At 44.0% G+C, this 20027-nt stretch overlaps 2 protein-coding genes across 3 annotated transcripts in view; one reads left to right on the top strand and one right to left on the bottom strand.

The window, feature by feature from the left end:
- Positions 1-432: 432 nt before the first annotated feature.
- pax4 (paired box 4) lies at positions 433-12073 on the bottom strand. Of its 2 annotated transcripts, XM_023791416.2 has the most exons (12): positions 12034-12073; positions 7819-7918; positions 7640-7694; positions 7191-7321; positions 6882-7097; positions 6638-6716; positions 6391-6540; positions 6007-6089; positions 3258-3330; positions 2871-2947; positions 2361-2484; positions 433-1531 (listed from the first exon to the last, which is right to left on the bottom strand). In XM_023791416.2, exons 3-12 carry the CDS (start codon positions 7674-7676, stop codon positions 1383-1385), a joined length of 1119 nt encoding a protein of 372 aa, XP_023647184.1. In that variant the 5' UTR covers positions 7677-7694; positions 7819-7918; positions 12034-12073; the 3' UTR covers positions 433-1382. The 2 variants fall into 2 exon arrangements, with proteins under 2 accessions (XP_023647184.1, XP_023647183.1); XM_023791415.2 differs by lacking the exon at positions 12034-12073 and having other exon boundaries at positions 7819-7965.
- Positions 12074-12083: 10 nt separating this feature from the next.
- Positions 12084-20027, top strand: part of snd1 (staphylococcal nuclease and tudor domain containing 1) — a 137265-nt gene continuing 129321 nt past the window's right edge. Inside the window, exons 1-7 of the mRNA XM_023791412.2 lie at positions 12084-12364; positions 14221-14370; positions 14719-14839; positions 15140-15221; positions 18499-18659; positions 18900-18991; positions 19176-19334. Of these exons, the coding sequence (XP_023647180.2) occupies positions 12287-12364; positions 14221-14370; positions 14719-14839; positions 15140-15221; positions 18499-18659; positions 18900-18991; positions 19176-19334 (843 nt within the window). The 5' untranslated portion in view covers positions 12084-12286. The remainder of the gene's footprint in view (positions 12365-14220; positions 14371-14718; positions 14840-15139; positions 15222-18498; positions 18660-18899; positions 18992-19175; positions 19335-20027) is intronic.

Genomic DNA, 20027 nt, shown 5'->3' with positions numbered 1-20027 from the left:
GCAGGGCCGATGGGGTCCCGCTCTCCCCATTAGGCTGAGCTCGGTGCGTTTGCTGGTTCTCGTTTTCATTCGGCTATTGGATCCCCGCTGCTAAATTGCCGGGCTTTTCTCGTTCGTATCACTGCTTTCTCTGGACGCCTTTGTTTTCTGTGACCTACTCCCTGTTGGATCGCAACGTAGAAATTAATTTGCCCTAAGTGTGTTTTGACTGCACGAGAGAGGAAAAAGGTTCAGCGAAAGTCCATAGTGGTGCATGTAAGGGACCCCACATATGTTGGTATTTAGTAATGCAACGATGAAACCGGCTGATTTCACTAAGGAGTACCGGATAGAGGGGAGCATTGCGAATTTAGGTAAATGACGGAGATCTTAAACGAACACACCTTTCGAACAGAAGAACACGCACCTCAAGGGTTAATGCGGTTAGGCCTATTCATTTTTCCCACCCAGCTCAGCAAATTACATTTAGTATTTTTTTCTTTATTTACTTCCGTATTAGTAGTATTATTTATTCAGAGAGAATGTCCTCGTTTTGGTCCTCCGCAGTTTTCAATTTAAACGTACTCGATCCTTCACCACTTGTTATGTATATGCTACGCTAGCAATGTAATGCTGAACAGACAGGGGGCAACGACTGAGGATGGGGGCCCGGGTTACTGTCTGGCGGGGCATACCAAACCGCTAATGGAGATGCATACCCCTTTATCTACGGTCAAACTATGTCTTTCATCAAAGGCAATTGCCAATAAAAATTGTTCCTCATAAAACTTGAAATAAAACATAAGTGTATGGAGTGTATTTAATCCTCCCCGGTGGATGAACTAAAGCATGACTGGGATTTTGCTGCCCTCTTTTGGTAACACCACGAATTTGTTTCAATTTTTCATTGTCTTCGTACTTTATTGTAGTTTGATAAAACGGGTTTCATGAAACGATATATCTTAAAATAGATAATATCAGCAGTTCTTTGTTTCAGAATTAGCAAAACTTATGAAAAATAATGTGGAATGTCTTGATGTGCTATGAGCATATTTCCAGTTCCATCCATACATTTCCTAACAACATAACCAGTATGGTTGTCATGAGCCTGCAGTCTATCCCAAAGACGCACGGTAGCACCTCGCATCCAATGCCAGTGGGAGTATATCTGATCAGCTTTCATTCTTTTAAACAACTTACTCTGTCCTCAAGAACTGTAAGCTGGATTTGTTTAACGTGAGATGTTTAAATATGATCTCAGTCTCTTCCTATTTATTGCTATTTATCACTCGTTATCTTCAGATAACTAATGTCCAGGTTTATATATAAGCTAAAGCAACCCCAGATGCTGACTGAGTGATAGGTTTGCCTGAGGAGTGCTTGTCTTCAAGACATGGTCTTCATCAGTGAGGCAGGAGAAATGAGTCATAGTGTCCCAGGATGACGGGCAGAGGGGTCCTTTCGTCTGCAGGGTACGGCACCGAGCTCCACTGAGGGGCCAGGGGGCCGGATCCGTAGCCAGAAGCGCCTGCTCTTCTGGTGCTTAGAGAGACTGTAAAAGAGTGGTACTGTAAACCTTCCCAGAATGCACTTTCTGTAAGCCTCCACACCATCGGACCCCCGCAGCTGCACCCCCACAATCATTACTGCTAGCATCCATCACCACAGCCGGGAATAAATCGGGGATTTTCCTGATTGTCAGGAACCATGCCTGTCTACTGTACAGATGCTCCCTGGGGTACGATGGTCTGTGCTATGATGTATCGACTTTACGATGGGTAAATGTTTCATTTTTCAGTACATTATTCAATAAATTACATTTGATATTCAACACTTTATTATAATATAGGCTTTGCGTTAATGATTTTGCTCAACTGCAGGCTAATATAAGTGGTCTACGCATGTGTAAGGTAGGCTAGGCTATGATGTTTGTTAGGTTAGGTGTACTGTATTAAAGTACATTTTTGCCTTACTACAGGTTTATTGCAGGATGTAACCTCATCGTAACCTGGGGAGAGGCTGTCTTCGCAAAACATTTAATGCTGAGGTAATATTTGCAAGACAGTCATCACTCTATGCAGGATGGGGATAAATCTCATAAAATTATAGGTTCGAACTCTCAAATAAAATGGAAATTACTGTGCAGCAGTTGGACAAATGCCCATTATGTACATCAATCCAATTTTGGGATATTCTATTGAATTGAATTTATAACCGCTTCTCCCTCATTGCAGACAGAGCCTCAAGGAATGTTCATTGGTGAGAAATCCTATCGCAACATGCTGAATTAGTGCCTCTGGTAGCCATACTGCACTATAGGAGTCCTGAAGGAGAGGTGACCCATTCTCTGAGCCCATTGCTGAGTGGGTGTGATACCTCACCTGGCTGGTAGGGGGCGTGAGAGATGGCTGGGTTTGAGGCCCAGTGTGGCTCCCTGGGGGTCAGGCTGTAGGAGAATGCAGAGAGGGCTTCCTGGTGCACCGATGCCACCTGCTTCCAGTTACTCTGGACACAGAAAACACAACGTGGGGAAAAAACTGTTTCCTGCAGTGTTTAAAGAAATGTCCCTTTGAAGGAAACACAATGGATTCATGCCAGTTCTGCATAATACCATTAATACATGTCAAAGTGGCGCAAAGCGGTTTCAGTACGTATAACTGCAAAAGCATGACATATAGTTATAGTAATAATAATAATAATAATAATAATAAATAACATGCAACTGAAAAAAGAAAAAGGATTTTTGGCATGACAGGCTGAAATTTAAAATGCTAAAAGGTTTTAAAAACCTTTAGAATTATTGCATGATTTTTAACTCTATATTGAGCTCACTGTGTAATTAAAGAGTTCATTACAAATTGGTATTTTATACTGTAGCAGCTTTAACCTACCTGGGGAATATGGGGAGCTGCACCACCTTCTGCAAAGCCCAACTTGTAGGTACTTGACTTCTCTCTACCCAGGGCATCTGTGGCAGAAGGGAGGCGCTATTGAGTGTCCTGCTGACCCTGATTGCTTCCAAGTGACCTACATGCACGCATTCTGCACGTGTTCAGTACAGCCTGATAGGCTCTGCCCAGGGCACCAGCTTCCAAGTGCTGTATTGGTCACTTTGGTCACATGGTGTTTCTCCCTAAAAGGTCTATTGTGAATGGCATACATTTATTTTCAAAGCAGAATGTGAAATTTCTGCTTAATAGTCTTAACTTCTCTGGTTCAAAGACAGCTGGGGTGTTATAGTATGAATTAAAATGTGAAGGCTGTCATGAACTGCATACCTCCCAAACAGTAGGGGGCGCGATTTCGTTTTTCCTCCCGGCGCCACTTTGCTCTTCTGTTTGAAAACCAGACCTTCAGGTGAAGAGATACACATTTGCATTTTTGAAAACAAAATATACAATGTGTTTTAGTTGTTACAGTTATTTGAAGGATAATTGCACCGTACACAATACAATGCCTGATTTTTAAAATATTCTCAGAGGTCAGTAAAATTATTCCAGTTTCATTACCATCCATCCATTTTCTGTAACCGCTCGTCCTGTTCAGGCTCCTGAGGGGTCCGGAGCCTATGTGTGCAATGCAGGCAGCAAGCCATCACACGCACACGCACACACCTATATATGGGCAATTTGGTAACTCCAATGAACCTTAGGGTGTTTCTGGCCATTTGGTGAAACCCCCTTGCTAACACAGGGAGAACATGCAAAGTCCACACACAAAGACTCGAACCCAGGTTCCAGAGACGCAAGGAAATAGTGCTAACCACTGTGCCGCCCCCAAATTCATTACCTTTACATTTAATATTTTATCAAATTTTTGTAATTACATTCACTGTTAAGGTATTCAAACGAAGTCCCGTTTCCTTCGCCCGGACTAGAGTCACCGGGGCCCCCACCCTGGAGCCAGGTCTGGGGGAGGGGCCCGTTGGCGAGCACCTGGTGGCCGGGCCTTGGCCCATGGGGCCCAGCCGGTCATAGCCCGAAAGAGGCACACGGGACTGTCCTCAGGTGGGCCCACCACCCGCAAGGGGAATGTCAGGGGTTCAGTGCTTTGTGGATCGGGTGGCGGCCAAGGGAGGCCCTGGCGGTCCCTCGGCCTCAAAAAGGTTCTGCAAACCATCCGGAATATCAGGAGGGGGAAGCAGCTCCCGGTTCCTACTATTTAGAGTGGTGAGGGGGTGCTGTTGACCTCACCTGGGGACATCACCCGGAGATGGAAGGAATACTTTGAGGACTTCCTCAACCCTGCCTCAGATACATCTACGCACACTGCCTTTGAGACACCTGAGGGCACAGAGACCGCAGGTGCTTGTCCATCACTGGGGCTGAGGTGGGCAGGGTGGTTAAAGAGCTATGTGGTGGCCGGGCCCCGGGGGTGGACGAGATCCGCCCGGAGTTCCTCAAGGCTCTGGATGTTGTGGGGCTGTCGTGGCTGACACGCCTTCTCAACAGCACGTGGAGGTCAGGGACAGTGCCGCTGGATTGGCAGACCGGGGTGGTGGTCCCCTTATTTAAGAAGGGGGACCAGAGGGTTCCAACTACAGGGGGATCACACTTCTCAGCCTTCCTGGGAAGGTCTATTCCAGGGTACTGGAGAGGAGGGTGAGATCGATAGTCGAATCTCGGATTCAGGAGGAACAATGCGGTTTTCGTCCTGGCCGTGGAACACTGGACCAGCTTTACACCCTTGCGAGGGTACTGGAGGGGGCCTGGGAGTTTGCCTATCCAGGCTACATGTGTTTTGTGGATTTGGAAAAGGCTTACGACCGGGTTCCCCGAGGTGCTCTGTGGGGGGTGCTTCAGGAGTATAGGGTCCACTGTTGTGGGCGATTCGGTCCCTGTATGAACGGAGCATAAGCTTGGTCCACGTTGCCGGTAATAAGTCGGTCGTGTTCCCAGTGCGGGTTGGGCTCCGCCAGGGCTGCCCTTTTTCATCGGTCCTGTTTATAATATTTATGGACAGGATTTCTAGGTGCAGCCAGGGTGTTGAGGGTGTCCAGTTTGGTGGCCTCAGGATTGCCTCGCTGCTTTTTGCGGACGATGTCGTCCTGTTGGCTTCATCTGCTGGGGACCTCCAGCGTGCTCTGGGGCGGTTCGCAGCCGAGTGCGAAGCGGCAGGGATGAGGATTAGCACCTCCAAGTCCGAGACAATGGTTCTCAGCCGGAAACGGGTGGATTGCCCTCTTCAGGTCAGGGAAGACGTACTGCCTCAAGTGGAGGAGTTTAAGTATCTCGGGGTCTTGTTCACGAGTGAGGGTAGGCGAGATTGAGAGCTGGACAGACGAATCAGAGCGGCGTCTACAGTTTTGCAGGCGCTTAACCGGTTCGACATGGCTCAGAAAGAACTGAGCCGAAAAGCAAAGCTCTCGATCTATTGGTCCATCTTCGTCCCTACCCTCACCTATGGTCATGAGCTATGGGTAATGACCGAAAGAATGAGATCGCGAATACAGGCGCGAATATAGGGTGAGAAGTTCGGATATCCGGGAGGGCCTCAGAGTAGAACCGCTGCTTCTTCACATTGAAAGGAGCCAGTTGAGGTGGTTTGGACATCTGGTGCGGATGCCTTCTGGGCGGCTACCCGGAGAGGTTTTCTGTGCATGTCCTACAGGGAGGAAGCCCCGGGGCAGACCCAGGACATGCTGGAGGGATTATATCTCTCGGCTGGCCTGGGAACGCCTCGGTGTCTCCCCTGAGGAGCTGGTAGAGGTAGCTGGGGAGAGGGAGGTCTGGGTATCTCTCCTGAAGCTGCTACCCCCGCGACCCGAACCCCGGACAAGCGGCAGATAATGGATGGATGAATGGATGGACATTCACTGTCTGAAGGATGGATGCAATATATTTCATCTTCTCCACACTGTTCTTCCTGATGAGGGTCGTGTTGGAGAACACAGTGTTGCCAAGCGTGTCAGGCCACACCTCCCTTACTGAGTTATTGGTTTTGGAAAAACGTTCTGGTTCCTGAAAAATCGCCCATAAACTGGAGTCTCTGCAAGGCCTGCCTACCACTCATTCCCACCCTCATTACCTTTATTGTTCCTTCTGAAAGGTTCATCTCTGCTGCTAGTTTCTCCCTAGTGAGCGAGTCTGGATAATGTCCCTGTCGAAACTCTGCAACATAAAAAAAAAAGCACAAGGTGGATTATAGGGATGGGCCCACATACACAATTACACTTCAAGCGGATCATTTCAACCCATAGTTTAAAAATACTGCTGGATTTACCCATTGCATCAGTACACAGCACAAAGCAATACAAACTCAAAAAGGCATACTTTATATGTTAGATTCCTCAGACATAAATCATTTTACCCCAATTATACGATTTTTAATGCTTTTTAATCCTGCCCATATTTTACTAAAAATTACCTACTATGCAAAGCAGTCCTTAATCAGACATTGAGCTGTGGGTACCTTGTTCTAATACTGCACATTGTTCTTCAGTGAATACAGTACGGATCCTGTGCTGTTTCTTTCCTGTCCTGCTATCTTCTGCTCCAGAACCATCATCTGGGAAATTCCTGCACTCTGTCATCGTGCCCACATCTCTACCAGACACGTTTTCTATAACGATTGGATATGAGGAAAAAGATGGCAGGAACGAAGATTAAGTTTACTGCATTTCAGGAGAATATTTGAGATTTAAAGAACAACCATTTACCCTGAGGCCCAGGGCTGTCCGTCCCAAAGGGTATGAGATCCAGGTGCATGTTTCTCAAAACTCGGTTTACAGACGACACCTACAAACAGCGCGCGAACAATGCGTGACCTTTTTATTATAGTGTGTACTAGATTTTCAATCCTTTCTACGATTGCAATGCATATGATTATAAAATTGTATTTCCTTCTTTTCTATAGTTTTGGCAACACATAAAAATAGCGCGATTTTCGGTTAATTCACTTACACTGGGGACCCTGTTAGGCTCGCACACCCCTTCAGACAGGAGTTTCGCCCGGATTTCCCAGGCAAAAACCGATGGGTTCTCACACTTGTAGCGACCGATGTTGGAAATCACTTCTGGCGTGAGCAGGCGAGGTTTGCTACCCCCGATCGATTTGGGACACAAAAGTCCGGTTTGATAATATCTGCCGAGGATTTTACTGACACAGCCGTTGGACACCTGAATAGTAAGAAAAAATACGACAGAAGCATAAGTATGTTTTAATTTGTTTAGCATTAGCGTTTTCCGCGAAAATGTGCCGCACATTGGTACCTTTAAAATCCGCGATATTTGACAAGGTCTTACGCCCTCCGTTGCCAGTTCCACTATTTTCCTCCTTTTATATGCAGGGAGGGGCCTGCCGTTCAGGAATACCCCCCCGAGTTGGTTTATGCAACTTTCTCCTATAAAAAGAAGCAGGAAGGCTCAACACAAATTTGAAATTATTGTAAGAGAAAACAACTATTACCTTTCCATAACTTTATTATTTCATTAAAAAAATCAAGACAAATCAGGAAATGACTACTTTGTTGGATGGCTACATTTCAATAAGTTGTTAAGCTACTTTGCATTTTGAAATGTTTAACTGCCTCATTAAATACCTCATTAGAAATTATAATAATCAATTTTAAACGCAAATATATAAAACGACATCCGAAAGGACCAAACAGTTACGCATATTTCATACAGTGTTTTAAAAAGATAATGTCGTAATAATAAACCTTGTTCTATGACGTCCTTATTATGCTGTTCCATCATCCGCTACTGGTAACTTTCCTGTGGTAAACAAAAACGGGAGATATGCGTACAGGTTGTGTTAAATGTAGCAGGTGTAACATTTCAACGGTACATTTTGGCGCAGTGCACACAAGTTCCAAGTAATGCTGAACCGTCACCTTACCTGGAAAACGTAAATAATTCTGCTGAATATTGCCAAGTCCGGAACAGTGTTTTTCAAATCCAAAGGTGTACCGACTCACTGCCCTGATACAGTGGGGATCCTGCAGGCAGAAGACTCGCGTATAGGCCAGCAGTCCTGCATGAGTGACGTGAGTCTGACCCCAGTAATTTATAGCCTTATATTGCATGCAAATCAGCATGCATGCGTGAGTGCATGATCTCACGACCGCTTCAGTGTGAAGACAACCAAATATTGTGTTATTTTTTTCCCCCAACTGTGCTGTTGACTAGTGCACTGTATGCCCAAATCTACGTATGCAATTTACACAATAGATCAACCAAATAGTCATATATACACGTATGTGTGTTATGATGACCATGAATGTTTCTTTTCTTTTTATATGTGCTGTGTCAGCATTGCACGTTTTATGGTTCACCGCGAGAATCAAATGTGGTCTCACTAAGGAGGTAACCTCTGTCAAAGTAGTTTGTATTAAGTGTAAGAATGGGTGTATTTGCAAGAACATTTCAAAGTCTAAAAACAGCAAAGTGAAACCATTCGTTTTTAAGCTTCGCTGTTTAACATCAGTTTCGTGGTCTTGTTCTTGTTAAAGTGCCAGTTCGCTGTATTTCAGTAGGTGTGCAGCAAATGTAGGCGATACCACGAGGAGGGTAACGTAGCCTATTATCCAGCGCATGGAAAGTGTATTTTCAGCACCGAATTGTGATGGACAGCATTTCTCATTTAGCGGGTAGGAAAAATTTGAGGCTGTGAAAGTTGCCTCTTAAGTTATTGCATAGATGTGCGGCTGGGAACGCGCTTCAGAAATGGACATTTTTCTGAAAAATGTGACGTGCACGCGGCGCCTTGAGCTTTACTCTTTAAAGGGCAAGCCGCCAGTCACGTGACTCGGGCATCTTCTACATTCACGTTAAAATCCAGCTCGATTGTATTTTAAAACAAACATTAAAACGTCTGCCATATGGTAAAGTACATTTGATAAATCATAAATCCGTCAAATACACTCGTTTATTACATTTTCTTTCAACCGTGAACAAATAGAGGCAGAGAATGAAATGTATGCGACCAATTGGCAGCATATTTATGAAATGGAGATTCGAAAAACACTCACAGATGTCTCCTGTCTGACATGCAGATAAAATATGTTGTAAACGTTTCAAAGAAAATATTTGACGAGCAAATATTAGCGAATGAAAATCTATACAAGCCTCGTGGTCGAATCTGTTTAATGACTAATTGGGCATCATTAGTAAAATCCACATAGGTCATGCCACTACAAAAATAAAGGGTTTATTTTAAAAAGCCATATGTTCCAAATTATATATTAACCACGGGTTAGTTTATGATAATATTTTCAGTACTGGAACCGCGGCATATTGAGCACAGTAAGGCGGAACACCAATATCTCCCTACCAACAGATAAAAATAGATAAATTATTTATTTTCAGTTATCAAATCCCATAGTGCGCTTCAGTCAAAGTACTTACATCACTTCAATTCTCATGTACTTGAGCAAATGTTAATAAAATAATCCTTCGGTTGGCATAGTACCGATCAAACATTGGGTGCGTAATTTTCAAATTTTGTGCTAATTACTACACTTACTTCCTTTTTTTCCTCGGAGAAAAGGGGATTATGACCCATATATTAACAAAACCACACACCGACATATTCATGGTATACATTGTTATGTACACGTTTACTATAGTTCTTAATTGTGGAGAAAGGAGCGTAAATGGCAGCCAGATCTCCTGCGCAAACACGAGGTTACCAAAAGTTACCCATAGCGCACACTGTCACATATTTAGTGCAAAGTTATTTGCAAGTAACAACGATAAACTGACACAGTAAGGTAAAAGCACCATTATCGGGCTTCTTCTTAAGCAAGTTTTAACTTCCACAGTACGGTATTACTCTGTATAAGTGTACTAATTTAAAAGTTGATATAGTTGTTATTTTAATTTGGTACCCTTGGCCCACATTGTATATGTCTTAGATTAAAGCGTACGTTGTTGGCCATAAAGCATTGTGTCATACATTTGAAATAACGATAACTTATTATATGAAGTGTTCTACAATATGATAATCTGTAGTGTAATATATAAATTTACTAATTGTAGTGAATATTGCTAGGTTTTTACAAAAAAAACCCCCGATGCAGTTCGAATAGTAAAATACATATGCGCACAAGTGTTTTTTTAAACAATGTAAACTAAAATGATAAATCTCGCATATACATAAGGACAAACGTAGCATCACAATATTCGATCATTTCAAAGACTGTCTCAATTAAAGACCCTGCTGTGAGATACTGCTATTAAAAATAAAGTTTCTTAACTGTAGATAACGGAAATTGCCTGGATATCTCCGCTTAGAGTCTGGGAACGTCGAGCAAGGTTAGTGGGCTGTAAGGCAGCAAAACGTTTCCCAGCGTTCTTGAAGACGAATAAATCAAAGCCGACGAAAATACCACCATACTCTAGTATAAACTATGTAATAAGATGTTATATAATTTAATATTATACGGTCATTTTAAATAACATTTGCAAATGGTCCACCATTTTAAACAAAGAATTGTGATTTTATAACTGCGTTAAAGCACTTCGTAATGTTGAAATCTGAGTTTTCATTCAAAATGTGTATTATAGCAACGATCTGTATACCTTACAGTCAGCAGACTCAGCAGGATTTTAAGAACAAATGGCAGCATTTTAATGTAAGTAAACTTTAACTGACGATATATTTTATTACATGTAATTATATAAAGTTGTTTGAATATTTTTTGTCTTTGAGTTTTTCGAACTGTGTACTAAACCCTTTATCCATGACTGACCTTGCAGACTTACATGAGCTGCAGCTCTCCACTGATTCGGACACTCTGACTCCTATATAGGTATATATTTATTTTAATAATGCAACATATAACATATGTAATTGCCATTTTATTAGTACAACCACACATCTAAAGCCCAACTCACTTTTTAACTGTAGTGTTACACTCTAACCTTGTGGGTTTAATTGCCATCCAGTTTCCACTCAGCCCAAAGGCACACAGTTGGATGAACTAGTGTTGCTAAGTGACCCGTGTGTGTGTGTTTCTACATAAATGATTGTGGAGAATGAATGGACAGGCAGGGGCACCACTGGAGATTTGGGGCCCCATGAAAGCATATCATAATGGGCACACAACCCAGGCTAATCCAACTGTGTTCCAATTTTTTGGGGCCCCAGTCACTCAGGGGCCCCTGCAATATGTCCTAGCTTCCCCCCTTTACAGTGCCCCAAGATAGATTGCATGTATAATGAAGTAATTAATAAATAGATACATTTTTCTGCTTATCCACTACAGGGTCACCATGGGTCTGGATCCTATCCCAGAAAGTAAAGGACCGCAGGGGGGCGCACCATGGATGGGATGTTTGTCCATTACAGTGTATGCACAGACCAAAGGGACGAATTCAATAAAGCCACGTTTTTAACATGCAAGGAAAACTCAGCGCGGGGAGGACACAAACTCCACGGACGTAGATGCGGGGTCAGGATTCGAAGCAACAACTCTGTGTTGCCCTATAAGGCTGTACCTACACTCATGCATTCATATTTCTAGCCACACCGATTTATCTCGGCGGGTGAGCACCATCTGGCGGACACTAAATGTCATATCAAATTTAGTAATGCTCGAACAAAATATAAGTATATTTTTTATATATAAAAATATAAGTATATTTATAATGACAAGGGTTCACTGTAATGTAATTGTATTATAAATGGACACAGTAGTAGTAATATGGACACAAAACTTTAAAAAGGCATATTCTCATGAATTATAAAAAAACTTGGAATATTAACTTTAAGAAATATGACAACACATAGGACAATCGAAATACTAAGCGAAAAATAAATCCATTACTAAATGCAATTACCAAATTAGTGATCAAGATCAAGACATTTAGAGCTTCGGTTGCCGAGATCGACGATGTTTCCAAAACTGAATCATGGTGAATCGATAGAGAAATCGCAGAAGTCCCCATTATTAAAACACGCGTTATCGCTTCACTCGTTTACCAAAACCCCCGACATGCAACTGTATCAACAACCTCCGACTCGCATGTCCGCTTTAAGGATTAAAATCGTGCTGACGTGTCGCGCCCCTTGTTACCCCGGAAGATATATATTTTTTTTTACATATCTTACGTTTTCAAAGAATTGCATACAGTTGCACTGCAGACCCTCCCGGCCTTGGCCCGGAATAAGTCGCAATTTGACGTGTATGTCCTGTGCATGCTGGGGCTGCATGGCATCGTGCGCTTCCGGTCTAGTGAGTGTGTTAAGCGGCGCTCAGTCCCTTTTTCCCTTTCTTGGACTCTCCAGTAGCACAGTCGCTCTGACTGCCGACTCTTTTCTTCCTGATCTCTCCGGATCCCTTACGTTTTAAATCACTGAGACCATGGCCTCTTCGGCGTCTGCACAAGCACAAGCAAATCCTGGCTCTTCTGCGCCATTGCAAAGAGGAATAGTGAAAATGGTAAGCCTAAACCACAACTGTGGGGGTCTGAGGGGCTTAAAAGCAAGGATCTGGATAAGTAAGTTCTAAGCATCTGATGGAGGGCAGTTTCTCGACTCATTCACAGCTTTCGTGTCTCTTAAAGATGTTTAAATGTGGGTGATTTATTTGACGTCGATGTGGAACTAATACATTTGTTTGATTTCACTTTGGTATTTCTGTGCAGGGACATGCGCGCGTGTGTGTTTGTCCAAGTTACCTTGCCGCGTAGCTTTTTGAATTCAGGTAGTGTGTTTAGATGGCGCAGTATTAGTAATTGCTTCGAAATAAACACTTTAAATTATCATATGACCACATCCGATGATGATGATGGTGGTGATGATGATGATATCGAATTTCATAAATCTGTGAGGACTCTGGTCAGAGTATCGTAATTTACGTGATGGAAGTGTTCTTACGTTTAATTAAGCAACATGAAGAGGAAAGCGATGAAGTGTATTATTTTTAAGACAAATATAGCACACGTATCATTTGCAAAAAAATGCAACCACCTACTCAAAACATGTATTTGTAGTCTATATATTTTTTCAACGTATAATACGCTCCAGTCATTCACAGTGAGTCGTTAAAATAAGTGATCACGGTTGTGGGATAAGGTCTGTTACGGGCAGCTGGCGCCGCGATGCGGGTCCTGCGGGTGTGTGGTAAAATGAGGGGCTGACACTGTTCACTTTATTCGGGATGAGAAACTGACACGTAGGTCTAAAGTCTGGGAGTCCGAGTGGAAAGCCCCTCCATCGCCATCTATACAAACTATCTCTCATGAACTTTCGCGGTCGGGTGTTACTTTTTAAAGTTACTATGCAATTCGCTTTTATTGGGTAGTTTGTTTTTAAAAACACTGCTGAATTTTGTAACATAGTAACTCGTTCTAAATGAACAGATGTGACTCTTTCATAAAAGCGTTACCAACGTTTGCTTTACAGTTTTGATACTGCAAGCCGTTGAGTACCACTTGAATGTTTATTCATTATAAGTTTCTTCCAGTCCAACTTTATTTAAAATTTACTTATTTGCGTTTTTGTAGTCTTTTTGTGTTAAATTCTTGCACAAGGGTGTTCTTTTGTGTTGCAGTTAAAAGTTGTAAATAATTAAACCCGCTTTTTACAAGTTCTCTTAGGTGTGAATTTTAGTAGGTTTGGATTTTTTTCTGTCAAGGAGGGCAACGTAAAAATTACCACTTCAGTTTATTGATATAGGTCTTTTCATATTAGATTTTGAAACACATTTAGGCCTGTATCATTTTGTCTTATCGGTCAATGTTAAGGTCATAGTATGCAAATTGTAAACTCGTGAATAAAGCAAATAATGCTTTCGTTAATCATTAGCTTAATATTTACGTTTATCAATTCTGTCTGTTAGCGGCACGTGGATGTGTGGAGAAGCCTGTATGATTTCCAAGTGCAGTTTGGCTTCTGCTGTATCTGATTTGTGGGATTTGTTTATATATTTCACTGTATGGTGTGTTATGCATTAGTTTAAATACCGTCTTTATTGTCGGCAGTGTTGCTTAACAGCAGGATTAAAGCATCTTTTTCTATGCATTAATTTCCACAAACTCCTTGTTCAGTATGTTTTGTGGTGACTTTCTCCTGGGACACACAGATGGTATATGGAATACCAGTTCATCCGAACCTAAGGTCCTCTGTAGATGACGAGGAAACTCAAACAGATGTGGATGGAACCTCCAAACTCCATATTAGCAGGCTGAGCTCTAGCCTGGCAGAGCTGCCTGTGGAATCACCAGCTCCCTCTGTTTTGGCTTCCCCCCTCCCCCCCCCAGTGGTTTAGCTTGGTGTGTGTGTGTTGTCTCTCAGGTACTTTCAGGATGTGCCATCATCGTTCGAGGTCAGCCTCGGGGGGGGCCTCCGCCGGAGAGACAGATCAACCTCAGCAACATCCGGGCCGGTGCCTTGGCACGGCGCGCTGTCCAGGGCCAGCCCGACACCAAGGACGTTCCCGACGAGGTGCGGAGGCCTTTCGCCTTGGTGTGGATGGATGGTTCCTTTTGGTGATTGAACAACCAAACTTAATGAACTAAATTAATTCAACAAGGACTTCCTACTAAAAGAATTCAAATTTTATCTTGTCTGTTAACTTCCTCTTGTAATAGTTACCTTTTAAAGCTTGAGGAAGACTGGATTGGATGCCAGTCCATTGCAGGGCCATTTTGTTCCTCTAACTGCTTTGTTCGTTCTTATGCCACAAACACCGCATGCTTGCAAGGAGCCAGGAGTCTGCCCTGAATGTGTCTTGATCAAACGTTCTGCCACTGAGTTTGGACACAGCTGACCTGAACGGTGCCTGTGTTTTAGCCCTGGGCCTTCCAGGCTCGTGAGTTCCTCCGCAAGAAGATGATTGGTAAGGAAGTGTGCTTCAACGTGGAGATCAAGACCAACCAGGGAAGAGAGTATGGGATGGTGTACCTGGGGAAAGGTATGTACAACCACAAAAGATGGTCTTGATTTTTTGTCCCAATGTCTTTCTGGGAAATGTGAGACCGGGTTGGGTTTGTGGTGGGTGTTGTGTTATGGATGGTCTTGTTCCTGAAGAATCTGATGCTGCATATGGACCTTTTGAAGTGGCTTTTAGGTTCTTCTGTGGAACTGGGAATTTATGGGTAGGATTGGTCTTGCTGGAAACCCACAGTGAAAGGTTTTGAGTCAGCGTGATGTCTGCCTTTCTTGCCGGATCAGTTTGTGGGAATTTCACCTCAAGCTTCCACTCTCGTTTCAGATACGTCTGGAGAGAACATTGCAGAGTCTTTGGTTGCTGAAGGACTCGCCACCGTCCGCAGGGAGGGGATCCGTGGCACCAAGTAAGTCTGCTTTTTTTGGCTTGCTTAGCTTACCTCAGGAATGTCTTGGTTTTGCTCAGAACAGCTGGTGGTTCAGCTGAAGTTCAGTAGAAGCACCATGTTTACGGTCCCCCTTCAGGGGTCTTCTGGTATTTTTCTTTTTTTTTTTCTTCTACATCAGTGACACCCGGGTCCCTAGGTGTGACTGAGGTGGATCTGTTGGGGGTGCTGGCTCTGGTGCGAGTCATCCAGTCAATGCTACATGTTCCTCCGGCTCCAGCTTAAAATCCTGGCATGGCTGCTAGGTTTATGGTTGAGCGGTGGTTCATGTAGCTGACTCAACTGTCCTTCCATTGAGTGGTTCCCCTTTGTCTCTTGACAGGAAATTTATATAGCTGCTTATCTCTGCAGCCTAACTGAGCTGAAGTAAAGGAATATCTTAACTGAAAGGAACTGATACATCATCTGCACATTATCAAGGCATGCTTTGTTAGGCGGCAGTGTTCACGTAGGTTATTACAGTACCTGTGGCAGTACGAAGCGGATGCCTCTGCCTAGAGCAGAACAGGATCAGAACTCAAACTTGATGCAGTTCTGAAATGTGACAGAAGGTGGCAACAGAGTGCAACTGTGAAACAGCCCTTTGACAACTGCTGCCTTTCTGTGGTAGCGTTTTACGAAGTGCGCAGATATCTGGACACTGTACTCCTTGGGCAGTCCTTTGCTTAGTCAGACCTTCATGTCAGTGTCTAGCACTCCCCCTAGGGGTCACCTTGTGTGGTTTATCCTGTGACGACTTTGACAGGTGTGTTCATTAAGGGTTTTTTTGTTGCGAGCTGCCTACAAAAAAATCGTCGATGAGGATTTTGTATTGTCGATGCGTCACGTGCCTGCACTGTCTGACATGTCCCCATTCGCCATTTTGAGTGTATCGCGGATGTAAACACATTTGGTTAACAAACTTAATATTTCATATTCATTGGTTTTTTTCTCCACAAAAATGTAATGTTTTATTAATCAGTAATAAGCAATTTTCATTACCAAAACATAATAGCAATGTAGGTGTTTAAGAAAGGAAAAGAGAGTCAAGAACACAAAAATGTCATTTCATGGACATAATGTGACATATATTTTATTTTCAATATGACCAATAAAGTTAAGTGGCAAGCAGAATACAGGCTCGGTATACAATGAGTTTATACAGATCCTTCCAGACATCATGTGAAACATTAGAAACCGTACTTGCAAATGTTTCTAAACTTAAACTGTAGTTGGGGATTGGTTTGTCAGGGCACAGCACACAGTGACAGCCTTATCCAGCATTGGCGCTTATAATCCATGCACGCGAATATACACATACATGCACTGATAAACGTGTCATTACAGTTTTGCTGTTTACTTTTGTCTTTTAAAAGCATTCACTCTGTAACGCTAGATTAACACGAACAGATTAACCCATTTCTGCTACCCTCTGTAGTGAGGCTAGCTTGCTAGCGTAGGCTAACCAATGTGAAATGCATATTCAGTAATATTACTTAAACAAAAACATCTTACTTGCCTTTATGAAAATGCCAAGAGCCGCTGCGACCCAGGCCACCCGACGCCTCCTCCTCTACCTGCTGTCCATATCCTCTTCTCCAAGTGGTGAAACCGAAAAAATCTCATGTTGTGGTCCACCTTTCTGCCATTTCTACCATGTGACTTAGGATGACAGCCTTTCACACAGCACGAGTGTCCCGTCTTATCAACGCCGCACGCAAATACTCGCTCCTGTGTTGTATGCACCCACAATGGCGATTCGACCCACAATACACTGCGGCTATAGCAAGTGTGACGTCAACTGTCAAAGACCAATATATGAACTGAATCTTTTATACATTGTTTTATTTTATTTGAATTGAAGCTTTATTTAAACTTTCGGACTTTAAGACACACCAGTGTCACCAATGTGCACTTTAGTTTGTATTGTTTAATGCTTCTTTTTTATTGTGATGGTCACACTAATATAAAAACATCTGATTATTTCAAAATTCATATGTTTCACTGGTTGTTGTTTTATTTAATTATTATAAATTTGAATCGTCTTAATGCAAACACATCAGGGGGACATTCACAGGGGGACATATGTGAGCCGATGAGGTATGACATACACTGGAGCCCAGAACAGGATGTGCAGGTCGCAGGCATCAAAATAGTCAGGCATGAAATAATCGTGACTAATTAACTAATCGAAAAAAAAATTGAACGATTAGTTGACTACTAAAATCATTAGTTGCAGCCCTATAATGGAGTGTCCCAGCGATGAGCCCCAGTTTCACTAGGCAGCCTGTGTCATATTTGCAAGGTCCTCGACTGAAGCTCTTTACGCCCCTAGAGACGGGACTGTGGCCCTGTGTTTTTATGGCACGCTGCCAGAATATTGCCGCAGAGCTCTGTAGGTGGACCTGGCAGCCATATTCCAGTCGATTCTGCCAGACATTTTCCGCACCGAGTAGCTCGTGTTTTTTTGGCTCCTTTCAAGCAAGGGATCCAGCGGGAGGCGTGTTTGAGTCTTTCAGGGGGTGTCAGGGGTGATGGTGCTCGTGTTCATGGCCAGTGGGGTTTGGCGCTTTTTGCCGCAGTAATGATCCTAGGCGATGCTGAGTCTGCGGACCCCTGGTCAGCTTGGGGGGGGGGGCATTAATACCAGCTTTAGACTCTCCTCTTTCTGGCTTTCCCTGGCTTACGGCGTCCCTGAGTGTGAATAGTCCGGTCTGACGAGCAGTAAACGGTTCTGCTTGACAGCAGCTGGGGTTTGACACCCGGGGAAGCTCTCCAATTAGGACCGCCTTGTCTCTGCATGATCCTCGACACAGCCCTCCACCCCCCCCCCCCTCCCCCCGGAGGTTTGATGGGAGCGGGTGGCTGGCGTCTGGCTGTGCTGCCTTCTACAGCGGTGGTTTGGCTCCAGTGGGGAGGTTTAATCTCCTGGGTGTGTGCTGACTGTCCTGATGAAATTTCAGCGCAACTTCGCAATGAAGGGATCAAAGTGAAGAATGCAGAGTGTAGGGAACGAGAGAGCTTGGGAGAACCGTTCCCTGGTGGATCCTGCTGTAGGACCCTTGAATGAGATACCTAAGCTAAAATAGCCCAAGAAAATATCCAAAATTGAAGTTGAGTCACTTAGTAACCTTAGTTTTGATCTGTAGTGGTTTTCTTCAGTTGGTTATGGGTATACAGAGTGCTGAAGGTGTCCTGTACCTTCGCAGTGGTCTGTATACGTGTGCGCCTCGTTAATGCACCGTCACGCCCCCTGCAGCCCAGACCAAGCCCGGCTCTGTGACCTGGAGGACCAGGCCAAGTCTGTGAAGAAGGGCATGTGGTCTGAAGGAGGAGGGTCCCACACCATCCGTGAGCTCAAGTACAGCATCGAGAACCCGCGCAACTTCGTGGACTCCATGCACCAGAAGCCTGTCAACGGTAGGCCCGTGGGCCGGCTCTTGGTGGCCTGGTTGCTTGTAGTTCTGTTACACTACTTTTTAATAAGCACGCACTGCATTTGTGTGGTGCTTTTTGTAATATAACTGCAACTGGGCCACATATGAAAATGTAACACACTGAACCTGGTGTCATGAACCTGTCAGAAATGCTACCGAGTCAATCCCGATGTAACCACAGTGACCTTCCATGGCAGTGACCGTTTTAAATACCCACCTACAGCAATCATCGAACACGTTCGTGATGGGAGTGTTGTAAGAGCCCTTCTACTGCCTGACTACTACCTTGTGACAGTGATGCTGTCTGGAATTAAGGTAAAGGCCCCCAACCATTAAACCTGTGATGCGAACCACCACAAGAACGTGGGGGTAGCTGCAAGCTTAAGTCTCGTTGATTCTTGGCTCTATAGAATACCGTGTCCATATCGGCACCGACTTCTGGCAACTTTCTGAAGCCTTACTGGCTCTCTGTCTTTCCCACTCTCATCCATATCTCTAGTGTCCTACCTTCAAACGAGAGGCAGACGGCACAGAGTCTCCGGAGTCTTTTGCTGCTGAGGCCAAGTTTTTCACTGAGTCTCGGCTCCTGCAGCGGGACGTGCAGATCATCCTGGAGAGCTGCCACAATCAGGTCATCCTCGGCACCATCCTGCACCCGGTAAGAGCCCACGGTCCCCGGCCAGAGCGCTCACTCCCTAAGTCGCTATGGAAACCTGCAGCACTCTTCGCTGTGCCTGCCCACCATTGGGCAGTCCTAAGTGGTCAGGTTGCTTTGTTCCTCTGCTAAACTGGCTGAAAACAAGGTGCATGAGGGTCCTTCACGTGCTCTGGTGTGTCGTTTTGTTCCTGTGGTGCATTTTCTGAGAAGCTGCCTCTTTCGTTCGTAAAGCAATTTCTCCTCCCCTGGGAAGATCCCTTTCATTTATGTGCCTCACAGTTCGGGAGTTTTTCTAAAGCTTGATATGATCTTTTGAAATCACATGGCTGTTCGGTTTGAGTGCTCATGACCAAAAGGTGGCAGCTTTTAACTTCTGGCAGGAGTTCAGCCCCTTTCCATGGAGGACCTTGCTTTCTGTGGGTTCTGTGAGATCTGTTTTAGACCTGGAGAACTTGGTGATCCTAACTAACTTTCAGTTTATATAGCGCCTTTCATGAGAGTTGCCCCATGGGTTTCTTGTGAAATGTTCCATCATTTACAGCGTCATTTTAAAAACTGAGGAAAAAAGGGAAAACGATAAGGAACCCAATAAGAGCTTCCTTCATGCTGAAAGCTGAGAGCCCATATTGCACCGATGTTCTCCGGCCATCCCTCTGAAGTGAGAACATTGAGGTTGAAACCATTACAAGGTGA

Source organism: Paramormyrops kingsleyae, chromosome 1 (assembly GCF_048594095.1).
Source record: "Paramormyrops kingsleyae isolate MSU_618 chromosome 1, PKINGS_0.4, whole genome shotgun sequence".
In the NCBI taxonomy this organism is placed as follows: Eukaryota; Metazoa; Chordata; class Actinopteri; order Osteoglossiformes; family Mormyridae; genus Paramormyrops; species Paramormyrops kingsleyae.
The sequence above is the reverse complement of the archived record's forward strand: the minus strand, read 5'-3'. Positions and strand labels throughout refer to the sequence as shown.

Bases quoted from the DNA above. Each gene is read 5' to 3' on its own strand.
- pax4 (XM_023791416.2), bottom strand. From the start codon at position 7,676: ATGATGGAACAGCATAATAAGGACGTCATAGAACAAG. The intron at 7,322-7,639 runs GTTTATTATTAC...TTCTTTTTATAG, and splicing joins TAAGGACGTCATAGAACAAG to GAGAAAGTTGCATAAACCAA. The intron at 7,098-7,190 runs GTACCAATGTGC...CTTACTATTCAG, and splicing joins AAATATCGCGGATTTTAAAG to GTGTCCAACGGCTGTGTCAG.